The sequence below is a fragment of the Triturus cristatus genome, chromosome 2_2 (assembly GCF_964204655.1).
Source record: "Triturus cristatus chromosome 2_2, aTriCri1.1, whole genome shotgun sequence".
NCBI lineage: Eukaryota > Metazoa > Chordata > Amphibia > Caudata > Salamandridae > Triturus > Triturus cristatus.
This window is the reverse complement of record NC_140582.1, coordinates 64,375,808-64,399,189: the sequence shown is the minus strand read 5'-3', so window position 1 is coordinate 64,399,189 and position 23,382 is coordinate 64,375,808. Positions and strand designations below refer to the sequence as shown.

The 23,382-nt window shown below is 44.8% G+C and overlaps 1 protein-coding gene across 1 annotated transcript in view; it reads left to right on the top strand.

The window, feature by feature from the left end:
• The window catches only part of MFHAS1 (multifunctional ROCO family signaling regulator 1), a 571,050-nt gene that overhangs the window by 536,491 nt on the left and 11,177 nt on the right, over positions 1-23,382 (top strand). The window contains exon 9 of the mRNA XM_085643040.1: positions 10,097-10,159. Coding sequence (XP_085499166.1) covers positions 10,097-10,159 — 63 coding nt within the window. The remainder of the gene's footprint in view (positions 1-10,096; positions 10,160-23,382) is intronic.

The following is a 23,382-nucleotide window of genomic DNA, read 5'->3' as shown; positions in this document are numbered from 1 at the left end:
TTGTCTTAGGGCTTTGGGATGGAAGCTTTCAAAAAGCAGAAGGCTGTTTTTGTCGGTTGCTTTGTTGTGAACTCTTGTGCGTAGGCCTTCTGAAGATAGGTTGATTTCAAGGTCCTGGAATATTGCTCTTTCTTTGTCGATGGTATGTGTGAATCTCAAATGTGGATCAATGCTGTTTACCCATTCCACGAATGATTGTGCTTCTTCATTGGTACCCCTCCAGACGATCAGAACGTCGTCGATGTACCTCTTCCACATTTTGATTTGATCAAGGTAGGGGTTGGTTTCCTTAAAGATATGGTCCTCCTCAAATTGGTGTACGTAGAGGCATGCCAGACTGGGAGCAAATGTGCTCCCCATTGAAGTACCTTTGATCTGGTGGTATATCACGTCCTTGAATTCAAAAAAGTTCTCACATAGTGCCAGTTCTGCGCATTCCATTATGAAGTGTTGTGGTGTGACATAGTTCCAATCTTGGTTTAGAATTATTTGCTCTACCACTTGTAAAGTGCGCTCCTGTGGTATACTGGTATATAGCGCTTCAATATCCATGGTGACCAGGGTGTCTTCCATATGATTGATAGGCATGTCACGTAGGAGACAGAGAACATCCTTGGTGTCCCGTAGGTAGGTTCTTGAATTTTGGACAATAGGTCTCAGGAACCAGTCACAGAACTGGGATAGGGGTTCTAATATGGAACCGATCCCTGAGACTATGGGTCTTCCTGGTGGTGGGACCCTGTTTTTATGTATCTTGGGCAGGGTATAGAACCTGGGCATCCTAGGGTTCTCATTAATGAGGAAGTCTGCTTCATGTTGTGTAATCCAGTTGTTGGCGGTGGCTTCTACCACGATGGACTTTATTTTGGTCATTAGGCGTCCAGTAGGGTCCGTCTGATAAACCTCATAGCTGGTTGCATCGACTAATAGTCTCAGGCACTCTTGATCGTATGCGTTTGTGTCCAGGATCACTGTGGCCCCACCTTTATCCGCTGGTTTAATCGTGATGTCTCTGTTGGTTTTGAGATTTGACATCGCGAATAACAAAAATGTCCCAATGCTTGTTACAGATACCGATAGCTAACTTTCATCAAAGTTAATTTGTACAATAATAATATAAAATAGAACTTGTCCATTTCTTAGTGCTGGACTGTGTGCAATGCAGTTAAAATAATATTAACAAACTTCCCAGCCCTTGCTTGAACTTGAGCTGAATTATTACTGAAGCACAAATAAGATGCTTCCCTGCAATGCCTCAGTAACTTTTCCCAATAGACTGGGACCAGTAGACGTCGACGGTCATTAGCAAGATGAGGGCAGCAACATAGCAGATGTAACCAGGACTCATGTGGATAATTACAGAGCCTACAAGTTAGCTGACCATTCCTCCGAGCCCACAGCGGGTTAAAATCGTGAATTGGAAGGGCTAGCAGCCTCATATAAATAATTTTATTGCGAGTCTGTGGTTGGAGAGAGTAATTAAAGTATGGTTGAGATTTCCCCTTGATATACGAGGCATCCAGAGCTGTGAGGAGTGGCTTTTTGGGAAGCCGAGCGATGTCTCTCTCAAATGACACTAGGGCAATTTGGCTTTTTATTGTTTTTTTCCACGTTGACAGGGGAATGATTGGGAGGTTTATGGTTTCAATCTTCAGTGTGGAAATGGCCAAGTGCAGCTGTCTGTACCAAGGAGAGAGTTCGTCCGTGAACAATGATTGCAATTGTTCTTTCATGGATTGAGCTGATGCGCGCAGAGTGTAGATGTAAAATTTAATTAAGTCTCCTAGGCAGTGAAGATCTGCACTTGCCAGGCCCAGCTCGAGTCTCAACCTGGCCCTCCTTGCATGCTGGGGAGCCGAAAATATTTTCTTATAGGCCATTGTATGATAATTCACTAGGAATGAGTCCATTTTGCCAGGGAAAGCCAAGTGACCATAAGACAATGCAGGGAGCAGTTTGGCGCGTAAGACCCTTAAAGTTGGCACGCAGTGGGGCTGTGCAAATGCCGATTCAAGCGCCTCAGACTATGTATAACCCTAGCTCCCTTGGGCCGAAGATGTTTGAGATGGGCCACTTGGTTTGATATTTCATTGAACCACACTTCTAGATAATTATAGACAGTGAAGGTCGCTCTTTGTAGACCACCTACTTGCCAAGACAGCGCTTTTTGTTGTCCTGTTTTTGTATGAACCATAATGATAATGTCATCAGCGTATTGCATGATCTGTAGTCGTGCGCTGCCCAGTTTTGGGGCAACCAAGGTTGCACCTGCCAATGCTTTAGGCAAGTCGGCAGTATAAAGATTAAAAAGTAGTGGGGCTAATACGCAGCCTTGTTTTAGACCATTTTTTGTTGCAATTTTTGCAGATACTGTTGTAGCGCTAGTTTTTCATCTTTACCCAAGTTTTCTGATTTCGTGACATCACTTTGAGAGAAGTGTGGAGGGTATCCCCCAGGAATTTAACTTGTTCCATAACATCCCTCGATCGACTCTATCGAACACTGCACTAAAGTCCACAAAGCAGCAGAATAGAGGTAGATGATTGGCCAGAGTGGCTCTCCAGGACAAGTAAGACAGCTATATTATGTTAGCTGTTGTAGAGCAGCCTGATCTAAAGCCTGACTGAGTACAGGGGAGGATGCTGTTTTCTGTAACCCAGTTTTTGAGTTCTGCCAGCAGGACACAGGCGTAGGCCTTAACTTCGATGTCCAATAACGCTATTAACCTATAATTGGCCGGATTTTAGCTGTTGCCCTTTTTGTAGATTAGATGTAATATTGAGCCCTGTCAGGTAGATGGAATTGTGGCTGTAAGAAAGGCTTGTTTAAAGAGCGGTGTGAGGAGCTCGGCCCAAAAGGATCGATTTGATTTAAAGACTGCAGCGGGTATTCCATTTGGCCCTGGCGCGCCATCGTTCCTCATGTGACTAATGATCTTGATTACTTCTGCTTCAAAGATGTCCGGACCCTGAATGTTTTCATGATTTGGTGCTTGGAGTGAATAGAGGGCAGGCAGCACCCCCGTCCCGCTGCTGTAAAGCTGATTGATGTGATTCACCCAGACATTCTCGGGTACCCCATTCTCCTTCGACTGGCCACTATGGCTGACTTGATTAATATATTTCAAGAATGGAGCTGGATTTTTTTCCTTGAGAAGAGCGAACATTTTAAGCCAGGCGTCCTCTATTCGTTTAGTGCGTTGCTCCCATGCGAGTTTCTTATAGACAGCTCGAAGCGATCCAGTAGCAGCACCCTGCAATGCTTTATCCCCTCTTTGTTTTACTTTTGGGGGATTTTGACGCTTCCATTTGCTTTCCAGCATTTCCTTATTTGGGTACCGGTTTAGATCGTTTGGCCCCTGCTTTTGTCGAGCATCCAATATTCCCCCCAGCGCCCGATGCAGGTCCATCAGGAGCACAGGGAGCATTCTGGCCTGGCCTAGTCCAGGGAACTGAACAATCACTTGCTGTAAAGAGCCCACTTCTCACAGGTTCATTTGGGATTAAATGTGAAGGGGGCCTGGAATGTTTCGATGATGCAGGTAGCTTCTTGAAACCCCTTGTCATATGCTAAAAAGTTTAGTCATGACCCATCAGCAGCTGGAATACCTGTAGACCTGGTCTCTGACATGCCCAATGGTTGGTCCAGATTCAAGCCAGTCACGAGTCCTGTGAGCCCCTACTTGTGTCCCTGCACCCCTCCCCCCAGGTGTGCCCTGGGGCTTGGACCAGGAGTTCAGACCTGGCAGGTTTTGGTGCCTAGCCCTGCTATACCCAAGGGCTGGTGAGAGAATGTGCCATTAGTTGCTGTCTCTCCGAGCCCACCCAAACTCATTGCTGTCCAGTGCAACTGGGCACATCAAGCCCTGCACCTTCTCAGTGACTAGAGTGGGTGCATCAGCCCTGTTTAGTCCACTGAAAAATGGAGTAGGAATTTTCAGGAGCCTTTGTCAGTGCCAGTATTCCTGTTGCCAGACGCACCACGAGTCCCAGCTACCCGAGGGCTGTGGAGGAGGGCCCCGTAATTGTTGCCACCTGGTGATTCGGCAATTGCAATATGGCGTACATGTCCCCCCTGGAGTGTGGGTTGCGCGCGGGCCCCATGTGGGCACAGGCAGGGCCAAGGGTGGGCTCGTCCTATGCCCGTCAGCAGCAGGAAGAACGATGGTGGGGCCACCCCCCTTTTTGGCTCGGCACCTACGGTGCTGTGGCTCTTTAAACCTCTTCTTCCCTGCCCAGCTATTGATGGGCTCGGGTATTGCTAGATTTTGATTTGATCTTGCCCATTACCTCTGCCTGCCGCTTACGGTGGAGATGGTAACTCTGAACTTTGAGGGGGTCCCACTCTACTTGTTGCTGTGGTTTGATTTTTCTCTTTCATCATGGGGAAAAGAAAAGTTGAAGTATCTAATGTGGTTGACAAACACCCTAGAAATTGCAGCACCATCTTATCTTTTCTAATCAATGCAGTGGGTGCTTTTTCTGAAGAAATCTTCTATGTTGAAGAACAGCTGACACAAACTCGCCAGGAGTCAGACCTGTTATTGAGAGAAGGGGATCGTTCTACCTTGGCTGGCAGCACTCAGGAGCCCTCTGATATCGGGGACCAGCAGGGAGCACAGGAAACACAGGTCATAACAGGATCTAGCTTCTACCTCAAAACAATTGCCTGGGGGAATCAAAGAAGAGGGATGCTTAAGCATAAAAAGGGACCCTCTTCTCAGCGAGCTTTGATACCAACAGAGGGCCAAAAATGGGCTAATTGAACTCCTACCCAGAGAACTGCTTGACACAGGACATGTTAAGTAATTTGGACCTAAAAATCTCCTCCGCATTTGAGACTCTAACAAAAAGAATCACAAAAGTGGAGGCAATAGTAGGGGCTCCAGGAAACTCTGTGGGGCTTCTTCGGATGCAGTATGATGCCACCTCTAGTAGAATTCTTGTCCCGATAACCCACTCCCCATTCATGACGCTCCTGCTAGCACTGGATCTCATAGCCCCAGAGTTCTTCCAACATCTAAGGCTGTTTCAGGGCTTGGTGACTTAGGCACCTCAGGTAATAATTTGCCTAACCCCATGGACTGCTTAACCACCCTACTCCCAGCCCAACCAGCACCAATGAGGGTTATTAACTTGGATGTGGGGGAAAGAGCTATGGTATGTCTCTTGGGTCCAGCTCTGGAGCAAGAGGCCCAAAGGAGAATCCTTCTTGCCTCACCTGGGCCCATGTGCGGTACTACCCCCTCAGATGTTATCTTGTATATTCCCCTAGCCTGTACCCCATACATATTAGTTCTGGTCAAAGTACCATCCCGCAGCTTAATAATAATAATCCACATTTTGTAAAGCGCGATCAATCACTCGTAAGGGTCTCTAGGCACTGGGGGCCGTCGGGAAGATTAAGCAAGCTATTGCCCAGAGTCACATGGTGCTGGGCTAATCTGCCCCCGGCGCTGGGGATCGAACTGTGATCCCCAGATTCCGGAGTCAGTCACCCTGGCCGCCGCGCCACACCTCTTCCCTTAAAAATAAGTTTGCTCATTGGCTTGCAGTGAGGGTCCCTAGCTGTGATGGTCTTTCACTATTTGATAGACATTTCAAAGACATTTACACCCCTTGTCCCCGCTGTATACAGCTTTGGTGATTCTGGAAGATCTCAATATACATCCATGCAGGGATTGTTGTCTATATTTCCAGTCTGATCAGGATAACAATCTAGTGGACCAGGTACAGCTCAAACATACGTCCCAGAGGGTACTGATGAACAGCTTGGCCCAGGACCATAATCTAGTGAACCTCTCCTGAGTTTAAAGGTACTGAATTCTGATGTTAGAACCCTAACTTTTGAAAGTCCTGGTATAGGTTCTTACATTGATTATATTTACGGATCAGCAGGTCTATAATGTATTGTATTGTAATTGCATTTATATAGTGCTTTTACCTCTGACGAGGTGTCGAAGTGCTTTTTCGGCGAGTAGCACGCTACTCCAGAACCCATAAAGGATAATTGGTGAATTAGTATAGTGAGAATATGAAAGTACTTTGAGTGTTGGATATGTTAGTTATTTGGATAGTGGAGAGATAGAAGAGGAAAAAAGGTTAGTATTTATACAGCGCTTGCTACCCTTGATGGGGTGTTGAAGTGCTTCTTCGGCGAGTAGCATGCTACTTCGGAACCCATAAAGGATTAGATGCCTCTCTGATCAGTTTGTCAGTGGATTGAAACACTTTGGGCGACCATAACCCACTTTCTGCTACATTTTATTTGGATAAGAAGCAGAAGGACACAAACTCTTCTTTCCAAACACCAGGCAGTGTGAGTGATCAGGGCCAGAGACCTAGATGGGACAAGGTTATCCCTAAGGTCTTTAATGCGGAGGGGGAATGCACTAAGCATTTTAACCTCAACCGAGGAGTGCACAAGTGTTCCATCCTCACACCCTTCTTTTTTATTATGTACATCAATTGGTTGCAAGGGCTGCTATCTGAACAGGGCCTTGACATTCGGAGAGCAGGTGGGAGTCTGCTCCCTGCTCTTCTCTATGCAGACGATGCAGTCCTGATTGTAATTCCAGCCAGCAGCCTCGTCAGACTTTTAGATTTGTTTTTATTTCTGGATAGTCTGGATCCGGTAAGTAATTTAAAAAAATCATTTTATTGTGGTAGGCCCTAGGAGCACACAATCCTCCAGTTTTTCAGGACAAGGGCAGGTCTTACGTAAGGTCAACAATTTGACTTATTTCGGGATTTTATTAGATTCAGGGTGTAGCTGCCAGTCCTTGATTAAACAGAACATAGGTTGTCTTAAGAGGGCTAGTGCCAGTCTAAATTAATTTTCTAATCGCCTGGGGAACAAACCAATTAAGACTATGGTAAATGTTTTTAAAGCCAAGTATATCCCTGTGGCAATGTTTGGCTGTGAGATTTGGGGCTATGCAAATATTGCCACAACTCAGGCGGGGAAAAGCAAGTTTATGAGGGGCCTCCTAGGTGTGGGGCAAGGCACACCCAGAGATCATTCATGATGGACTGGACATGGGCTATATCACTGATTTTATTTGCCTTTACCCCCTCTTATTGTGGTGTTCAGTTTGGGTTAAGGAGGAGTTAAGTTTAAATAGGCTGGTCATATGAGATTGCCTAACCTTGGACAATATGTCCAATATACCCTGGCTGCACTACATACAATTACATTTCAAAGCTCTAGGGAAGCCAGAGCTATTTACTAACCCTAAGGGCATTACCAAAGCTGATATTGTTTGGTTGATGCAGGCCTTCTCCTGTGCTTGGCAGCTGAGAGGGAGGCCGCTGCCTTAGTCGAATAGTTGATGGGTCTATATTGTTTGGTGAAAACTGTTGAAGGTATAGAACTGTATGACCTCTTAGAGATGCCCAGTCATCATTGGCGTCTCCTGACATACTTCGGACTGGGTTATTCCATCAGTTTTTATTTGCAAAAGGTACCTGGTTCAAAAAGACTGATCTCTCGGTATGTGTCTGCGAGGAGGTTTGGACCTCAGATACTTTGCACAGTGTTCATTTGTGTCCAAGATTTAATACCCTTCGCCGTAAAGTAATTAGGCCCCTCCTGTCAATCACTGACTTGAGACAGGTTAGACCCACCTTTTTATATTTACAGCTTTTATTCACACCTACAATTTGTTTTTATGTCTCCTGGTTTCTGGCTGGGGTTTTTAGTTGTAGATATTAACTTATTTTGATGTGTATTCCTTGTATGACGCTGCTATCTTCATCCCATCTATTTTTAAGGATTCTCCAGGAGAGTCATCATATTTATCGCCATTTGTCTACAGATGATTTGTATATGATGCTGCTTCTTCTTTTCTATTTACTGATGAAAACGTTTTTTAACACTGCTATTGCTCAGTTTTGTATTCTTCTTGCACTCTTGAGCTTTTATGTAAACTTGTATGATTTTACAAAATATCAAATAAAGTTATATAGGATGATAAGTCGGAATTTTGCGAACTGCTGGATACTGGTGACCATGCAGAGAGGCAGCCGATTGGGGAGCAGTGGTAGACAGCCGGGAGGGGTCTTTGACATGGGGATACAGGCAAACACTCCTAGTGAGTAGAACCCTGACTACTGAAATGTATCATGCCCTACGAGGAAAAGTGCGCATTAAAGTCCCGCTCCCTTGTTTAACGCGGGAGCAGGCCTTTAATGGCTAGTATAGCCTGCTATGGCGGGAAAGGCTATAGTAATGAATTAGCAAACTGTACTTCTGTTACAAATGTTTGGCTAGATGGAAAAACTCAAATGCGTAAAAATCAACAACATGAATATGTGGCAAATCCGAGAGGACCAGGGATTGAAATACTAGCAAACCTAATGTCAGACAACCTTAAGAGGTTCTATTAAGGATCTGTCTATTGGAGCAGGTAAGAAGCTTTATCTTCATGAGACCTGTGATTCGTTGGACACAAGTGAAGTGTAAGTCTCTCTGTGATCAATTCTGAAACCAGTGACACATGCCACACCCCTGGGCAAAGGAATAAATGCAGGTTGGTACCTGTAGAGGGGATGTGCTTTTTACAGTCTATCGTTCGGGGTCAGGCACCTGCTGCACGGACAAAGACCTGTAGTCACCTGGAGGCATTTAAGAATGTTTAACATATAATGTGCTTCAGAAAGGTCTACAATTGTGATGAACAGTAGTGAAAAATGACTACTCTCCTTGTCTGGTATAGTTTAATGGATGGAATGCACTGTTAAGATTGAGTGTTGGAATAGTGAAGTGATAAAATATCATAGTGACCAGGCCCTGCACTTTGTGCCTGTGACTCCTAGCCTACTGGGCATGACCTTTGGCTATGGCCTTTTAAAGTCTGCAAATCAAAGTATGCAAATAAAACCAAGGCTGTATTGACAATTACGAGATGTGTAAAAGAGCAGTTATTTGTAGCTTCAATTATGTCATTGATGATTTCAATGCTGTTGTGATATGTCATTTCACCAGTAAAGGTATTGCTGATGAAATTTATAATTATGGATTTCCTGCACCTAGTCCTTACACTCGAAGATCTCAGAGGGCACAGCATCTGCCATGCACATTTATCACTAGACAATGTTCATGGCATTTGCCCATGCCCTACATTTAGAGCCCCTGTATCCCGTGTCCGCAGAGCACGCCCTTCACTTGTGCATAAGGGGCTCCTGATACTGGGCATGGCCTTTGGCTACACCCTGTGCCCAGTTCCACTTCGTCTACAGCTCAATATGTAGCCTTGCCCAGACCCTCTGCCATCAGTGTCCTCTGATAACATACGTGAAACTTGCAAACTAGTTTGCAACCTTATCATGAGCTAAGTGAGCTAGTGATCGTGTTTTATATATTGTGGTCCATTATTTTCAGTTTTGCAAATCATGTAGCATCATTTTTAATTTTTTGGGCAGGAAGACAGAGGTCAGTTTCCACCCTTTTGATATGCACCGTCACCCTACCCTGTGAAGCGAAGTGTGTTCCCCCTGCTTCAGCCCTCCCAAGTACCACGCATCATGGGTTAGATTAACACATGTTAGTGCTTGTATCCACATCACCGCACTAAAATGCTACGGTCACGCATAACTAGTGAGCTCCAGTCCATGTGTGACGAGGCGCTGCAGCTCTGGTAACTGAACTCCCCCCAAGAGCGTGCTTGACGTCCGGCACTAGGCGGAAGTGTAGCAGAAGAGACACTGGTTGCTATGGAAATCAGCCTGGGCCCAGTGAAGTTGTTTGCTATGTAACTTTTGTTACTTACAATAACATTGAGGAGCTGCTTTGAAGGACTCGGAGCCCAGCTCTCACTCACCTCACATCACCTGGCAGCCTCCTTATTGCCGGACAGTACATTTTTCTGTGCACCAGAGTCCCGCAATGACGGAACACGGGCCACGCAGTTAAAAGCTCTGCACCAGAAGGTCCTTAAAACAGCCCACCAAACAGCCATGCTCCCCATATGCTCTTAATTTTTTGCTTTGTGATGCATTGTAAAATGTGATTCATGGATTGCTTGCATTCTGTAGCATAGTAAATCATTTACTTAGAATGTATATATAAGTAAGATGACAATTCTTTTTATGAGCAGATGTGAAAACACAAAAACACAAACATCAACACCGGGAGCACCAGGAAAACCAGAGAGAATCAGGTACGTACTAGCATTGAGTGTGTGAAATACTTGCAATTGAAATGTAGGAATGGTTCTTCAATTAGGAAAATAAACCTGCAAATATATCTTTTGTAGAACTAGACTCGTAATTTTAGACTGCCAAAATTTCGATTGTGCATACATATCCCTCAACAAAAGTGTTGTCCTGTGTTGAATGAACATTTGCCCAACAAAGTGAAGGTAAGTTTAAAATCTGTTAAGGACACAGAGGCGAGGATTATACTTCATCTTCCTTCGCTTTAATAACATATCTTCAAATGGCACCATTTTATGATTTTCAAAAACTCCTTTTCCCATGAACATCAGGGAAAACAACAAACAGTTCATGAGTCTATCTATAATGTCCAAAACATGACACCACGTATAGTCCTTCGTTGCTGCCTGGACCCCCTCTTTCTTCACACGAATCATGTTCAGTTTCATGAGTCCTGTTACGTCCAACATTTCCACACAGTGTCAGTAATCATTTTTGACCGTAATTTGTCTCAACAGGTCACCTCGCAAACATTTGTTTCGTAAAAAGACAGAGAAACTTCAAAACATTAACAACCAGAAGGTTCAGTTGAAATGTCCCCAATGACAAACAAATGTACTTAGTACAGTACCGCTAGAGTCTGCTTCATAATAATCGCCAGGTGGGATAATCCTTGCCTCTGTGTCCTTAAAAGAATTGAAACTTACCTTCACAAATGTTCATTTTATGTCAGGACCGGAGGCGAGGATTATGCTAGTTCAAGGCTTACTCACCACCAAAAGGGCCACTTGCACCACCGGCTTAAAGTAAAGGCACTTGAAGGTTGAGTCTGCGGACACATTATGTCCTCCGGACGTGCCCCCAGACAGATTGCCGTGGAGGCCATTCCTCTTCTTGCACGGTGTGCTCCAAGCACTTTGGTATTGATCCAGCAATTAGGGGCTGGTAAATTTTCACAGACAAGGCCCAACAAGTTCCTTCACGCTGGGTGAGTGAAATACCAAACTTACCAAAATCAAGTTTTCTCTCGTCATCTCTGCATATAATTTGTGGCGATGCAATTTTTATTTATGTTGATGGGGTTTGGCAAACTAATACCTGATTTTATTGTACTTATAAATAAAGAATAAACACCTCTAAAAAAGGCAAACTCATTTGTATATTTATAATACTTTATCCAAATAATGTGAAAAAAATGCTCATCAATACTAAATATAGTATGAATCCTAGACCATCATGAGAAACAAGTATAGAGAAATAACAATAGATCACATCTCAATAAATTGTGCATAAAGGAGTGAAAAGGCGAACATACAAAAGGTTCAGAGACAAAATACCTTTGCAAATGATTATGCAAATGCAGTTTTCTGTCTATACTAACCCAATAGGAAATAGTAAAAACTACTCTCTGGCCACGAGAGCAGTAAGGCCCCTCAGGAAGGTTTGAAGAGGCAAATACTAAGTCAGGAAACAGCAGACAGGAGCAGCCAGCTCAAGAATAGGAGACTGCAACACGGGCCTCTCCTCACGCAGGTAAGAAAACAAGCAACTCCTAACCCTACAACAACAACCACAACCCCTCCCACCGGGAACCTCCATTATACCCTAAAACCCAAAAGACCAACCCACGATTGTGTCAGAACTGACAATTTCTCCTCATTCAATTGGTTAAGGAAGTGGGTGTACTGTCACACCACTCTCGTCATGTCACTTTGTTCAGGGACCTCATTGTTCATTTATTGGTCTTATCAACTTCCAGCCCAGGAAATAAAAATTCGAGCTCTTGTCATAGTATACATTTCCTCGATCCCGGTCATGTAACAAACTCTGTGTCACGTTTGTCCATTTGCGCCGCTCTCGAAGGAAGTATTCCTTCTCTCGAAAATTATTTTGTTTCTCTATGCAAACTCTTGGCAGGCACATAGGACCCGTGAAGGACAATTGTCTTCCACCTTCCCCTTCTCGCTCAGAATTAAACTGCATTTATTTCTTTCACTAACCCAAACGTTTCCTGCAGAGCAGAAAACCATACTTCTATGGAAAACAAACACAGGCATTATTAATCACTTAAAATGCTATACCATAACACACCCACCCTGTGTTGCATTTACCCATGCGCAACCCGAGTTAATATTATTTTCCGCCCAAATATTAATAAATGCATTAAAGCAGCATTAGTCCATTTACCTTACTTTAGTTAAGAGCATTTGCAGCCTATTCCAGTGCTTTAGTTTTCACTTACGCAGTAGCATTTTCCGTCATGTTGGGCCTTTTTTACGCATAAGTTTTTCACAGCATACGATTAATAAGTGTTACTGAGGGTTCAATTTGAGCAGGTTTCATTTCGCGAAAACCCTGCTCCATCAGTATCCATACCCACTTCTTGCACTACCCATCTGATGCATCGTGCTATTGTAGGGGAGGATACCACATATGGTTTTCTTAATGCTATGAGAAGCTGCTTTTCAGCCGGAGGGCGGGCCTCTTGAGTCATTTCCTCGTAGGAGATTGCACGAGTATTCAACTTGGTACGTCTACTTACAGTAAAGACTACAACGTCCTAGGAAAATACCCTGGCTGAAATATCCACGGCTTTCACATCCGAGACCTATCTGATGAAAGAAGGCATAGCAGCATCGCTAATTTAGCCTAAAGTTCCTATCTGGATAAAAACCTGTTCGGCTGCCAGGACAGAAAAAGGTTCAGGTTCACATCCCACAGTACTGAATAACGTAGTTCTGGGGGGAGGTAAAGGTGGATGCCTCTAAGTGGCCATCAAACAAAGGAATATTCTTCCACTGGAGCCTCGTCGACAGGGGCATGCCCTGCAGATATGGCAGACCTCATTGCGTTAATCGAATGGTACACTAGCCCATTCTCCATCAGGCTGGAGAGAAAAATCAAGACCTTTACTATATATGCGGCCATGGGATCCAGACCCCGTCACAGACACCAATGAACCCATCTCATCTGGGAAGAATGGTATCGTTTTGTAGCACTATCCGCCCCCGCCCTGGACAGGAGGAACTCAGCATGTTGCGAAAGGCCTGGGAGCATCCAGCATTGCCTATAATCCGCCACACCATCATTTGGAGGGAACCTCGAAACAGCAGCACAGATTGCCTACTGTTACAATCGATTTCTTAGACCTCTTCAGAGGACCAATAAAGGATCCACAGTGGAGTAGTTTCTCTGAATCCACCCTGTTCCCATTCCCGAATTCTCAAGATGGTCCAAAAGAGTTTTTGCTGAGATGTGGGGTCAAGCTAAGAAATCAGACTACAATTTGCAGGATCTATCTAACTACCTTTCTTATGGATCAACTTAATAATTGAGATTCACCTAGAAATCTGTTATCGTACCAGTAAGTGTGATTTATTTATCGAAAGGACTGAGTATCTCCCCCGGGATCTACTTTAAATATTGCTGCAGTGTGACTCTCCAGGACTCCTGTATGTGACAACTTCATATTCTCAGTTATTTCAAAAACTATTCCAACTACCTGCTGCAACATTAAGTGAAGATTCATGAAAATATCAGCATTGCGCCGAGCTGTGGCATTAACAGATGAGGTTTTATTTAATTCGAAAATATATTCGACTCTGAGTCTCCGGCTCAAGCGTCCCCATGGACGCAAAATGGTTACTCCCAATGATCAAGGGGGATACAGATTGGTCACGGTATACTGAAATCTGGCTTGCTATGGCGGCGGGCATCGCCAAACGGAACATTGTACGTAGATGGGGGTTTCCCCTGCCGCCCACATTGAGAGAATGGAAGTGTGACATGGACTGGTGCCAGAGGGCAAAAAAGATGGTGTATAAAGGGAGAGGATGTAGCAAAAAGTGGGAGAAAATATGGGCTCTGTGGCGAAACTATAGGCGGGTTTGGATCTGGGCAATGATCAATTGTGAAGTGGGGACATGAGACGAAGAAGCTCAATCATTACTACTGGGGGGATTTAACCTGATTTATGTACACATGAGATGGGCCTTGCACCTACTGCAAATAATGCTATGGACAACCTTCTGCCTTGCAGGAAATCGCAGGTGATTGGACTGAATTGCAACTGGGGGCTTATTGTCATAACCATGATTGTATGTGGTCTTTTGAGCAAAATGTTAATAAAAAAGAATTCCCCCCCCCCCCCCCAAATGTATTCGACTAATTGTGTCTCACCTACTAGGGCCTCCAAATTTCAGGAGGAAGTAATTAGCTCAGTATTGACCAGCCGCCAAGCGTTTCTTGTGTTATACTGCACTAAGGGCCATATGTAGGTAGCTAAATACCGGTCGGTAACGGCCGAAATTCGGTAAATATCCCGTTACCGACCGGTATTTAGTCAAGTGAGATGTAGGAGGCCAAAAAACAGTTTTCGGTAAATATGAATCGGTAAATACCGATTCATATTTACCGAATTCTAAAATACCGATTCATATTTACCGAATACATATTTTCCGATTCGGTAAATATGAAGTGGTAAATATGAAGTGGTAAAACGGGAAAAGATATGTAGGTAAATTCGGTAATTAAGAAATCCATGAAATTCGGTAATTAAGAGTCGGTAATTAACACAGATTGAAAGCAGGTGGTAAGCATCAACAGTGCATATAAGCAATCCCAAAATGCAACAGCGTGGACAACATGGCCGCTCTGTATGTCATTGCAAGTCTACAGGCAGCAGGTCTGAGGATTTGGAGACGGGAGGAACGCATTTACAGACAGCGCATCACACTCTTTCAACAGACTGACGCAGAGATACATGAAAGGTACAGGCTACACCCACAAACCATCATGGACCTGATAAGGGACCTGCACCCACTCCTGGACCAGCCAACAAGAAGGGCGCATGCCATACCACCACATGTGCAGGTTCTCTGCAGCCTACATCTACTCGCATCTGGCAGTTACCAGGGGGTGATAGCTGCGGTGGGCGGTGTATCCCAGAGTTGCCTGTCCCGTTTCTTCAGGAAGTTCCTGGATGCCATGATGCAGAGAATGCACCACTACATCAGCTTCCCAAACACACAGGCTGAACTGCAGAAAACTAAAACTGACTTTTATCACATGGCACAGTTCCCCCATGTCATTGGCTGTATTGATGGCACACACATCCCAATCTGCCCACCAGCTGCCACTGAGCACATCTACAGGAACAGAAAGTCCACCCACTCCATCAATGTGCAGGTAATCTGCGATGCAGGGAACATCATCACTGATATTGTTGCGAAGTTTCCTGGGAGCACCCACGACTCCTACATCTTCCAGAACAGTGGGATCTACACACGACTGCTTGCCGGAGAATTTGGAGAAGGATACCTGCTAGGTAAGTAACAGTGACGCTCCATAATACTTAGTGCAAATCATAGTGTATTGAGGCATGTGACTGATGGTTCCCTTTTACTCACCTAGGCGACAGTGCATATGCCGTGCGGTCATTCATCCTCACTCCCTACCTACACCCATCAACCCAGAGTGAGAGACGATATAATGTGGCACACAAATCTACACGCAATGTGGTGGAGCGCACGTTCGGACTATTGAAAAGCAGGTTCCGCTGCCTCCATAAAAGCGGAGGTGCACGCCAGTACACACCCATCCTCTGCTGCAAGATAATTGCCACTTGTGCAATGCTGCACAACCTTGCCACGAAGAGAGGTACAGAGGTCGAAATGACATATATTGAGGACAATGATGATGAGTCTGCACAGCCAGAGGCCAACGCAGCAGGAGTGGCAACAGCAACAGATGGGAGAGTGAGACGGGCAGAGATCACATGCAAATATTTCTGAATGAGTAAGGGGACACAGCCAGTAGTTGGATGCCATAACGTAGTTTAATCAGGCAGCACTACGCCACAACACAAAGGGAAACCTTTACCATCAACATTGAGAAATAAACATATGTCAGTCAAGGGTTACTTCACCCAATAGTGTCTTTGTTTTTCCTGACGCATTAGTGTTTGCGCCCAAGCGCACCAGTGCGGGATGGCATTGAGTGAGCGTCCTCACAGGCTGTGGGACCAGTGGCACCACCTTGCCGCCTGCTGCTCCGACGTGTGTCTGGGACAGGGGGGGTTATGCTGCTCCTGCTGGTCGTGTCTTCGGTGTCACCAGCATCCACAGCGCCAGTTGTTGCAGACTGGCTGGTGAGCAGCACTTCTAGTGCACTCGTGACCCTCACCATCCCCCTTGACACATCTGTGCTGCAGTGCGCAAGGCCCTCCTGCATCGCCACAGAGCGCCTGCAGAGCAGCGAAGTGGCAGTTGCCAGCCGGTTCACTGCCCTTGAGTTCTGATCCTTTCTCTGATGTCCCCTGCGCCGTGCTGCCCTGTCCTCATCATACTTTGAGCACAGCAGCATGATGGACTGGGACATGTCCCGCATGCCCGCTGCTATCTCAGCCATTCCCCCTGCCATGGCGCTGATGCCCTTGTCAATGTTAACAAATGTCTCATTGAGGCCACGCATTTGTCGCTGTACGGACACCATTGCCCTTGCCTGGATGCGTTGGATTTTCACCATGGTGGCCTCAAGCCCTGTGGAGACTCCATGGCCCAGCCCTAGGGGAGGTGGACTCTGCGGCCGAGCCCTGCGGCGCCGTCTGCCACCTGTGTGTGCTCCCTCAGAGTCGGAAGGCACACTGGCATGGGTTACATCCAGGGGTACAGTGGACGTTTCCGCCCCCCTCGAGTCTTCAGAGGATGAGTCTGTCACATACAACCTGGCAGCAGCACGCCTCCTCGACCTGTGCAATGCAGGTGGTGAAGATGGTGGTGACACCTGCAGGAGTGGGGATGCTGGCTGGAGTGGCGATGCTGGCTGGGGTGGTGTGACTGCCTGTGGTGCCGTTCCCTGGCCAGAACTGGTGGTGGCCTTCTCCGCGCTGTCTTTGTGGTGTGCCCTCTCTCCCTTGTCATGGGCAGTTCTGTGCGCAGTAGTGCCTGTGGACAGAAATGCAACATCAGCTAAGTGTACCTGAAGCATAGATTTGCTGCCATGACAATACATTTTTAGGTCTCGCATGGGTAGCGCGCATGCGCTGCCTCTACGAGGCATCAAGTAATTAGTATTAAGGGTGAAACTCCACCCATTGCGTTTTTTTTTGTTTTGTCCCTTGCCATTGGTTTTAATGTGGCATTGCTCTTTTAAACTCGCTTATTATTGGCTGATGGGCCGATGCGTCACTTCCGTTTTCTTCCGATTTCGGAGGAAGCAGCATCGACCAACTACAGTTACCTTACCCTGCAAGGCAGTATCTTTGAATGTAGGGACTACTTTGTTGTTGCCTGGTGCCTCCTCATGGACCCTTTCTCAGCATTCCATCCACTCGTGGAGTCTGGAGGGTTTTTTGCTCCACCGGGCCGGCCTCCGTGGGAGTGTCTCACTCCTCCTGCAAGCAGTGCGCCGGCCCGCCTCTGCTCTTTCTTGGGTGTGTGAGCGCTTCCAGCTCCGAATCGCTCCCTTTATAAATTGTTTGATTTGTTTTCAGCTTCAGTCTTTCCGTGTGCTTGAGCCAGAAACGGCCGAGAGAGGCAGGCGGGATGGACACTGTGAGTGAGTGCCCCTGTCCTGGGGGCTCTCGGATGTATGCTGAGTCCAATTTTAACCAGATTTGGTGGCTTAGTGCATCCCCATCGGCGAAGGTGCAGGGCTTGGGGTGCTTTCAGAGTGCACAGACGGCGAGCCTGGCTGGTAGACTCCCGCGCAGCGCCATTTCACAAAGTAAACTGTTTTAAACCTACCCAGAGTCATCACATTGTTTCCTTCGATGGCGAGAGCGTCTTCGTGTACTTCAGGGCGAACTGCGCTTTGCGGTCCCTGGAACACGCAGCGGAGTACTGTGGAGGTAGGAAGGAGAATAGTTTACTAAAATTGAGTGTAAACTGCTTTCCGGGATCTCGCCATCTTCCATACAAAGATATGTAGATAGATAGATATTTTTAAACATTCCCTTCCCCTTCAGTGAAGAGCTCCATTGTCCGGCTGTCGCAGCCCTCATTCACGCCTCATTAAATTCTGCTGTGTCGCTTGTTTCCTTTAAAGCCAATCTCGACGCTGCATGAATGAGCTGTATGCACACCCACCTCTGAAAGTCATGACTTTTAATGCGCTCCTCGTGTTTTTGAGAATTAACTTACAGCCGAGAAGCAGTTATCACCGTTTCTCGTTGATGGAAGGAGCTTACTGACATACATAATCAGCGGGGCATCTGCTTCACGAACACTGCGCTGGTATTACGTTCATTGTGTTTTTTCCCAGCTCCTCCACCCCACTCTCTGTTTTTCCTCCCCTCCTTTGCAATCACTCACAGAGCTCGGCTTGTTTTCTTTAAACTGTTCACTGTGAGGGAATACTTTCCAAACATTAAGGATCGTCCTTCTGTGTGAGTGGTGACAAAGGATCGACACTTATGGGACACTTCCTGTCTTATCTTGGAATTCATTCCAGTGTTTATTTGCTCTTCGGTGTTCTGGTTGATAAAGTGCGTTAACTCCAGAGGGATTTCTCTATTAGGCGTTGGTAGAAGCGAAGAGCTTTGGAGGCACGTCAAAGATGGAATCTGTTAGATCAACTTCCAAATACATCTACACCCCGGCCCCTGACCTTCCGTGTAAGTAAACAGGTAAACAAAAAGTTATTATGGCCGTAGTAATTATCACAATTAAAGTGATTTTTTTTGGCTGAAATTAATTAAAGCTCGTGTTTAAATAGGAACCGTGTTGCAGCATCTGGGTCTATTTTCACATGGCTGCTGCATAACCCGTGGGGGGAGGGGGAACTCGGTGGCGACGAGGCTGGCTCGAAATAACCGAATGAGTTAAGGCTGTTGAGTTTGTTTGGTGTTTGCAGGCACACTGAGTTCTGTTGTCTGCCTTGTCAGTAATTGCATAGCCCGTGTCTGGGATGAAGTGTCAACAGCTTCCTAGAATTCGACTTGTTTTCATCTACTTCATGTCAAGCCCTGTGACCCCTTTCTTCAATGCCAGTTACATAATGTTTCGATGCTCTGTCAGATTTCAGCAGGGCCAGTGCAAGGGGTTTGAAAGTTACAAATGAATGATAGTCATGAATAATATTTACTGATCTTCATATAATTGATTGCTATTTTGGAGCGCCCTTTCACCACCAGAAATGCTGTGATTATGGCTATTGATGCGATCTGGCACCATCTTTCTTGTAAGAAAGCCATAAGGCAGCTGCTGCAGCCCAAATGTAGTGAAAACGGGTGAATATTATTTATTAACGCTCTCATATACCACAGACAGGATCCAATAGACAACAGAGTACTTCACACCGGAAGTGTAGTGCTAGATGTAAAACATAGCTAACTATAAAATATAAAGTATAAAGCAGTAATAATATACTAACCAGCATTTGCAATGCAATAGATCTAGTATTAGCGAGAGTTTGAGCTATTGGCACAGTAAACGACAATGTCTTTTATTTGTGTGTTTAAAAACCTGCAAGGGGTGCGTAAACACGCACTTTGTACTTCTGGTCTTTGCTTATGAGAAGCGTGGCTGGCAGTAAAAGTGGTGCAGTTACTGCCAGCTTTGCTTCTCATAAGCAATGACTATACATACAAAGTGCGTGTTTATGCATCGCTTGCGGGTTTTCAAATCATAAATAAAAGGCATTGTAATTTACAATGCCAATAGCTCAAACTCCCGCAAATGCGAGACCTATTGCATTGCAAATGCTTGTTTAAACAGTATCTCAATGTCCTCTGCCTGCTTCTCGCTACTGTGTGTTACATGCCTTGTTAATCTGTGCTAATCGTATCATGTTTGGGCTTTCAGGGACTACATCTCCCATAATGCATTGCTAGCATGTACTAACACCTGTACTGGAGTGGGATTCTCATTGCACATTTGGGGAGTTGGGATAGGGGTAGGGGGGGACACATTGCTGTGCAAGCGTCTTACCTTGTTTCGAGGTGCCTCTGCCGGAGCTGTCAGCGTCCCCAATCCCCACGATGCTTTCTGGCTCAATGGTGGTCTCCACTAGCTCCTCCAGTTCTGTCAGGGCTGGTGCCCTGTTGCGTCCACCTCCTGTCCGGCTGGCCTCTTTTTTCAAATCTGCCACCTTCCTCTTCGTGATGATACGGATGTCGTACCACCGCTTCTTGAGGACATCTATGTCCCAGGGGGTCACTCCCATGGCATTCACCTGTGCCTGGATTCCAAGCCAGATCTCACGTTTCTCTGACTCAGCCACTTGCTGTGACTGTTTGCCAAAAAGCTTCTGGTGCTGCTTCACAACCTCCTCCACCAGTACCTGCAGCTCCTTTTGGCTGAATTTCAGCTTTCTCTTCCTCTCCCCTCCATCCCTCTCTGTGTCCTGGCTGGCCATTGTTGCAGTTTCCAGGGCTGAATCAGGCAGTTGCTCTGTTCCTCTCCTCTGCACTCCCAGCCTCTCCAGAGTCTGTGGATTGTGTGCACCTGCCTGGGTGTGGCCACTTCCTGGTTGGGTGGGGTTTAGGTAGCACAGGATTGGCTGATTCATCAAGTCATGTGTATTTGAATTACCGATTCGGTATTTACCGATTCGGTAAATACCGATTCGGTAAATACAACTTCGGTAAAATTCGGTATTTATGAATCGGTAAAAAAAAATTACCTACATATGGCCCTTAATGTTTCACACCAGTTAAACTCATGAAACTCTTTTTTCAGTGATAGCAATGAGTTGTATTTCTTTTACAGATAAATAAATTCACGTTTAATAACATTGCTTCTATTTTTTTATTCTGCAATAGATACTATTCAATTGCATTCTTTGCGCCTAAATTTATACTCCGCTTTCAAACAGTTCAACACTCTTTCAATGAGCCAATTACACCACTTGACAAAAGCCAATAGGGCTTAGGAATGACTTTTCAGTTTTAATCCTAAATAGATCCTGCAAATTATCTTTGCTATTGGAGACCCAATTTCTATGGGTATAAACCATGCTCAACTCAAATGTAGAGTTTTTCTCTTTTATGTAATGCTCATTCAAAGTTACTGCCATAGATAGCATAGGATCACTAGCTTCCGATTCAACAACCTTAATGTATTTAATTAAATTGAAATGCTCAGTAGAAACAAATGAATAGTCTATAGGTACTCTGCTCTTGTAGTATCGAAAGGTTGCAGTTCCTGGGAAGGCGCTTATAAAACAACCATTGATATTGATTAGGTTATGTTAAACTAGAACACCTGATTAGATCTATCCTTTCTATTCACCTCAACTGATACCAAATGTAGTATTTCAAACAAATGAAGTTAATATTGTAAGAATTCATCCAAAAGGCAAAGTGACATTTTTTTATTAATATCTCCTGTCAAAATGAATATCGAAGTTTGAAAACGGCAATGTAAGTCTGCCAGATCATGATCTTTAATTAATTCTTCATAAAAGGTAAAGCATTTGCTAAAATATAAACATTCAAACAAACTAAGTAGCAGCTATCACTAAGCAGATTGCTCTGCAATATGAAACATTCAAGCAACCAATTACATGATGTCTCTATCATTTAAACTATCTTCTCACAAAGAGCCGAAATCAAAATGAGCTGGCCACCAAGTTGATGGCTAAGCACTTTTTTGCCCAGACGACATAATTGTCGAACGAAGGGCTCTCCAGCACCAAGCTTGCTGAAAAACTAGAATAGAATATTTCGCAAGAATAGATTTATATAAATTCAAATTAAGAAGGGCCATATAACCAGAAATATTCCAAATCAGAATCCTTAAGTTAGTGGATAACTTCCACCTAAGTTTATCCAATAAATTGTTTCGCACAGATATAGTTATTTATCTTCCAGTAGAATTAGTGCCTCCATTTGTTTCTTTCTTCTTCTTCCAAGAGGCATTATAGGAAAGGTGAGGTAGTTCTAGTTGTGAATGAACCAAGCTGAAATGTTTTGTTAAAAATGTGGGAACATCTTGAGGATCAGATGGTATTTCAGTTTCTATTCTTGTAGGATCTTCTGAAAACTCTATGCATTCATAGAAATGTTTGCCTTTTGCTTCCTGTATTGCAAATGCAATGCAATGCTGCCTTGGTGTCTGGCATCGATGATCACAGCGTCATCATCTGCAGGTCTCCTTACTTGTCAGCGCATCTCCACTCAGCTCCCCACTCATCAGCCCAGCCTGGTTGACAAAAAGAATGGACAGAAGTAAACTCCACAGAAGGGATAGGGAATTGGGGGGGGGGGGGGGTCAATATGTGGTTTTCTTTGAGAGTTTATAAATACTCAGCAACTTGTGAGTTTGTGGACATACACCAACCTTTCTACGACCCTTTCCCACCCTGGAAACGGTCAGGGATTGACTCCAGCAAAAGCAGTGGTAAATCCCCTTCCATGGTGAGAAGGAAAGTTCAACAGCTCCAAGGTTGTGGGGATTTAGAGGGGAGCAGTTTGTCCACAGAGGAAAATGTTTTACCCAGAAAAAAAAAGTTCAATTACACAACGAGCTTCTTTTCCTTATTACATAATTAGGCCCTTCTCCCGTTTCTTCTTTGGGGAAGTAGCATTATTTTTTTTAAAAATCACGACTCACTCAGTAATACACCTAGAAAGCTGTGACTGGGACGACTTTCTAGGTGCAGCATTGCTGAGTTTCGTGAGTAGAAAAAAAAATCTGCACCTTTGGACACCAGTGCTTTTACTAGTGCAAATTTAAAACTCACTTTGTGAATTGGACCTGAGTAGTTAATCTGCTTGTTTCTTTGTCATTTCCCTTAAACCTTTAGTGTCCAAAGAGTAAACATGTTTCATTGGCAGTGCATGCTCTGTGTAATGTCACTCCAACTTGTTTTTCTAACTCAAAAACATGGTTGTTGCAACTGTAGTACCTGCATCAGATGACGCCACGTGCTGAGCTAACATGAATTTCTGGCTGCTACGTGCACCAGCCGGAAATACTATGTCCCTTCAGTCCATCTCCAGATTCTCTATTTTCCTGTGACTACTAAAAACCTACAGCTTCTTTGAAGCTTTCATAACTTACCACAAAACGTAAACAAACCTAAACAAATTTCATGAGAAATGTATCATAATACTGTTTGGGGTTTTTATTCAGGACATCTAATTCTTGTAGCTTAACTCTTGGCTTCTCCCATGAATGCTTACTTCACAAGCTACTTGCCTATCTACGTGCTGTCATAATGTTATATTTTTCGAAATCTAATTTGTGAGACACCTATGCGCTTGTTCAACGTGTCACACCACATT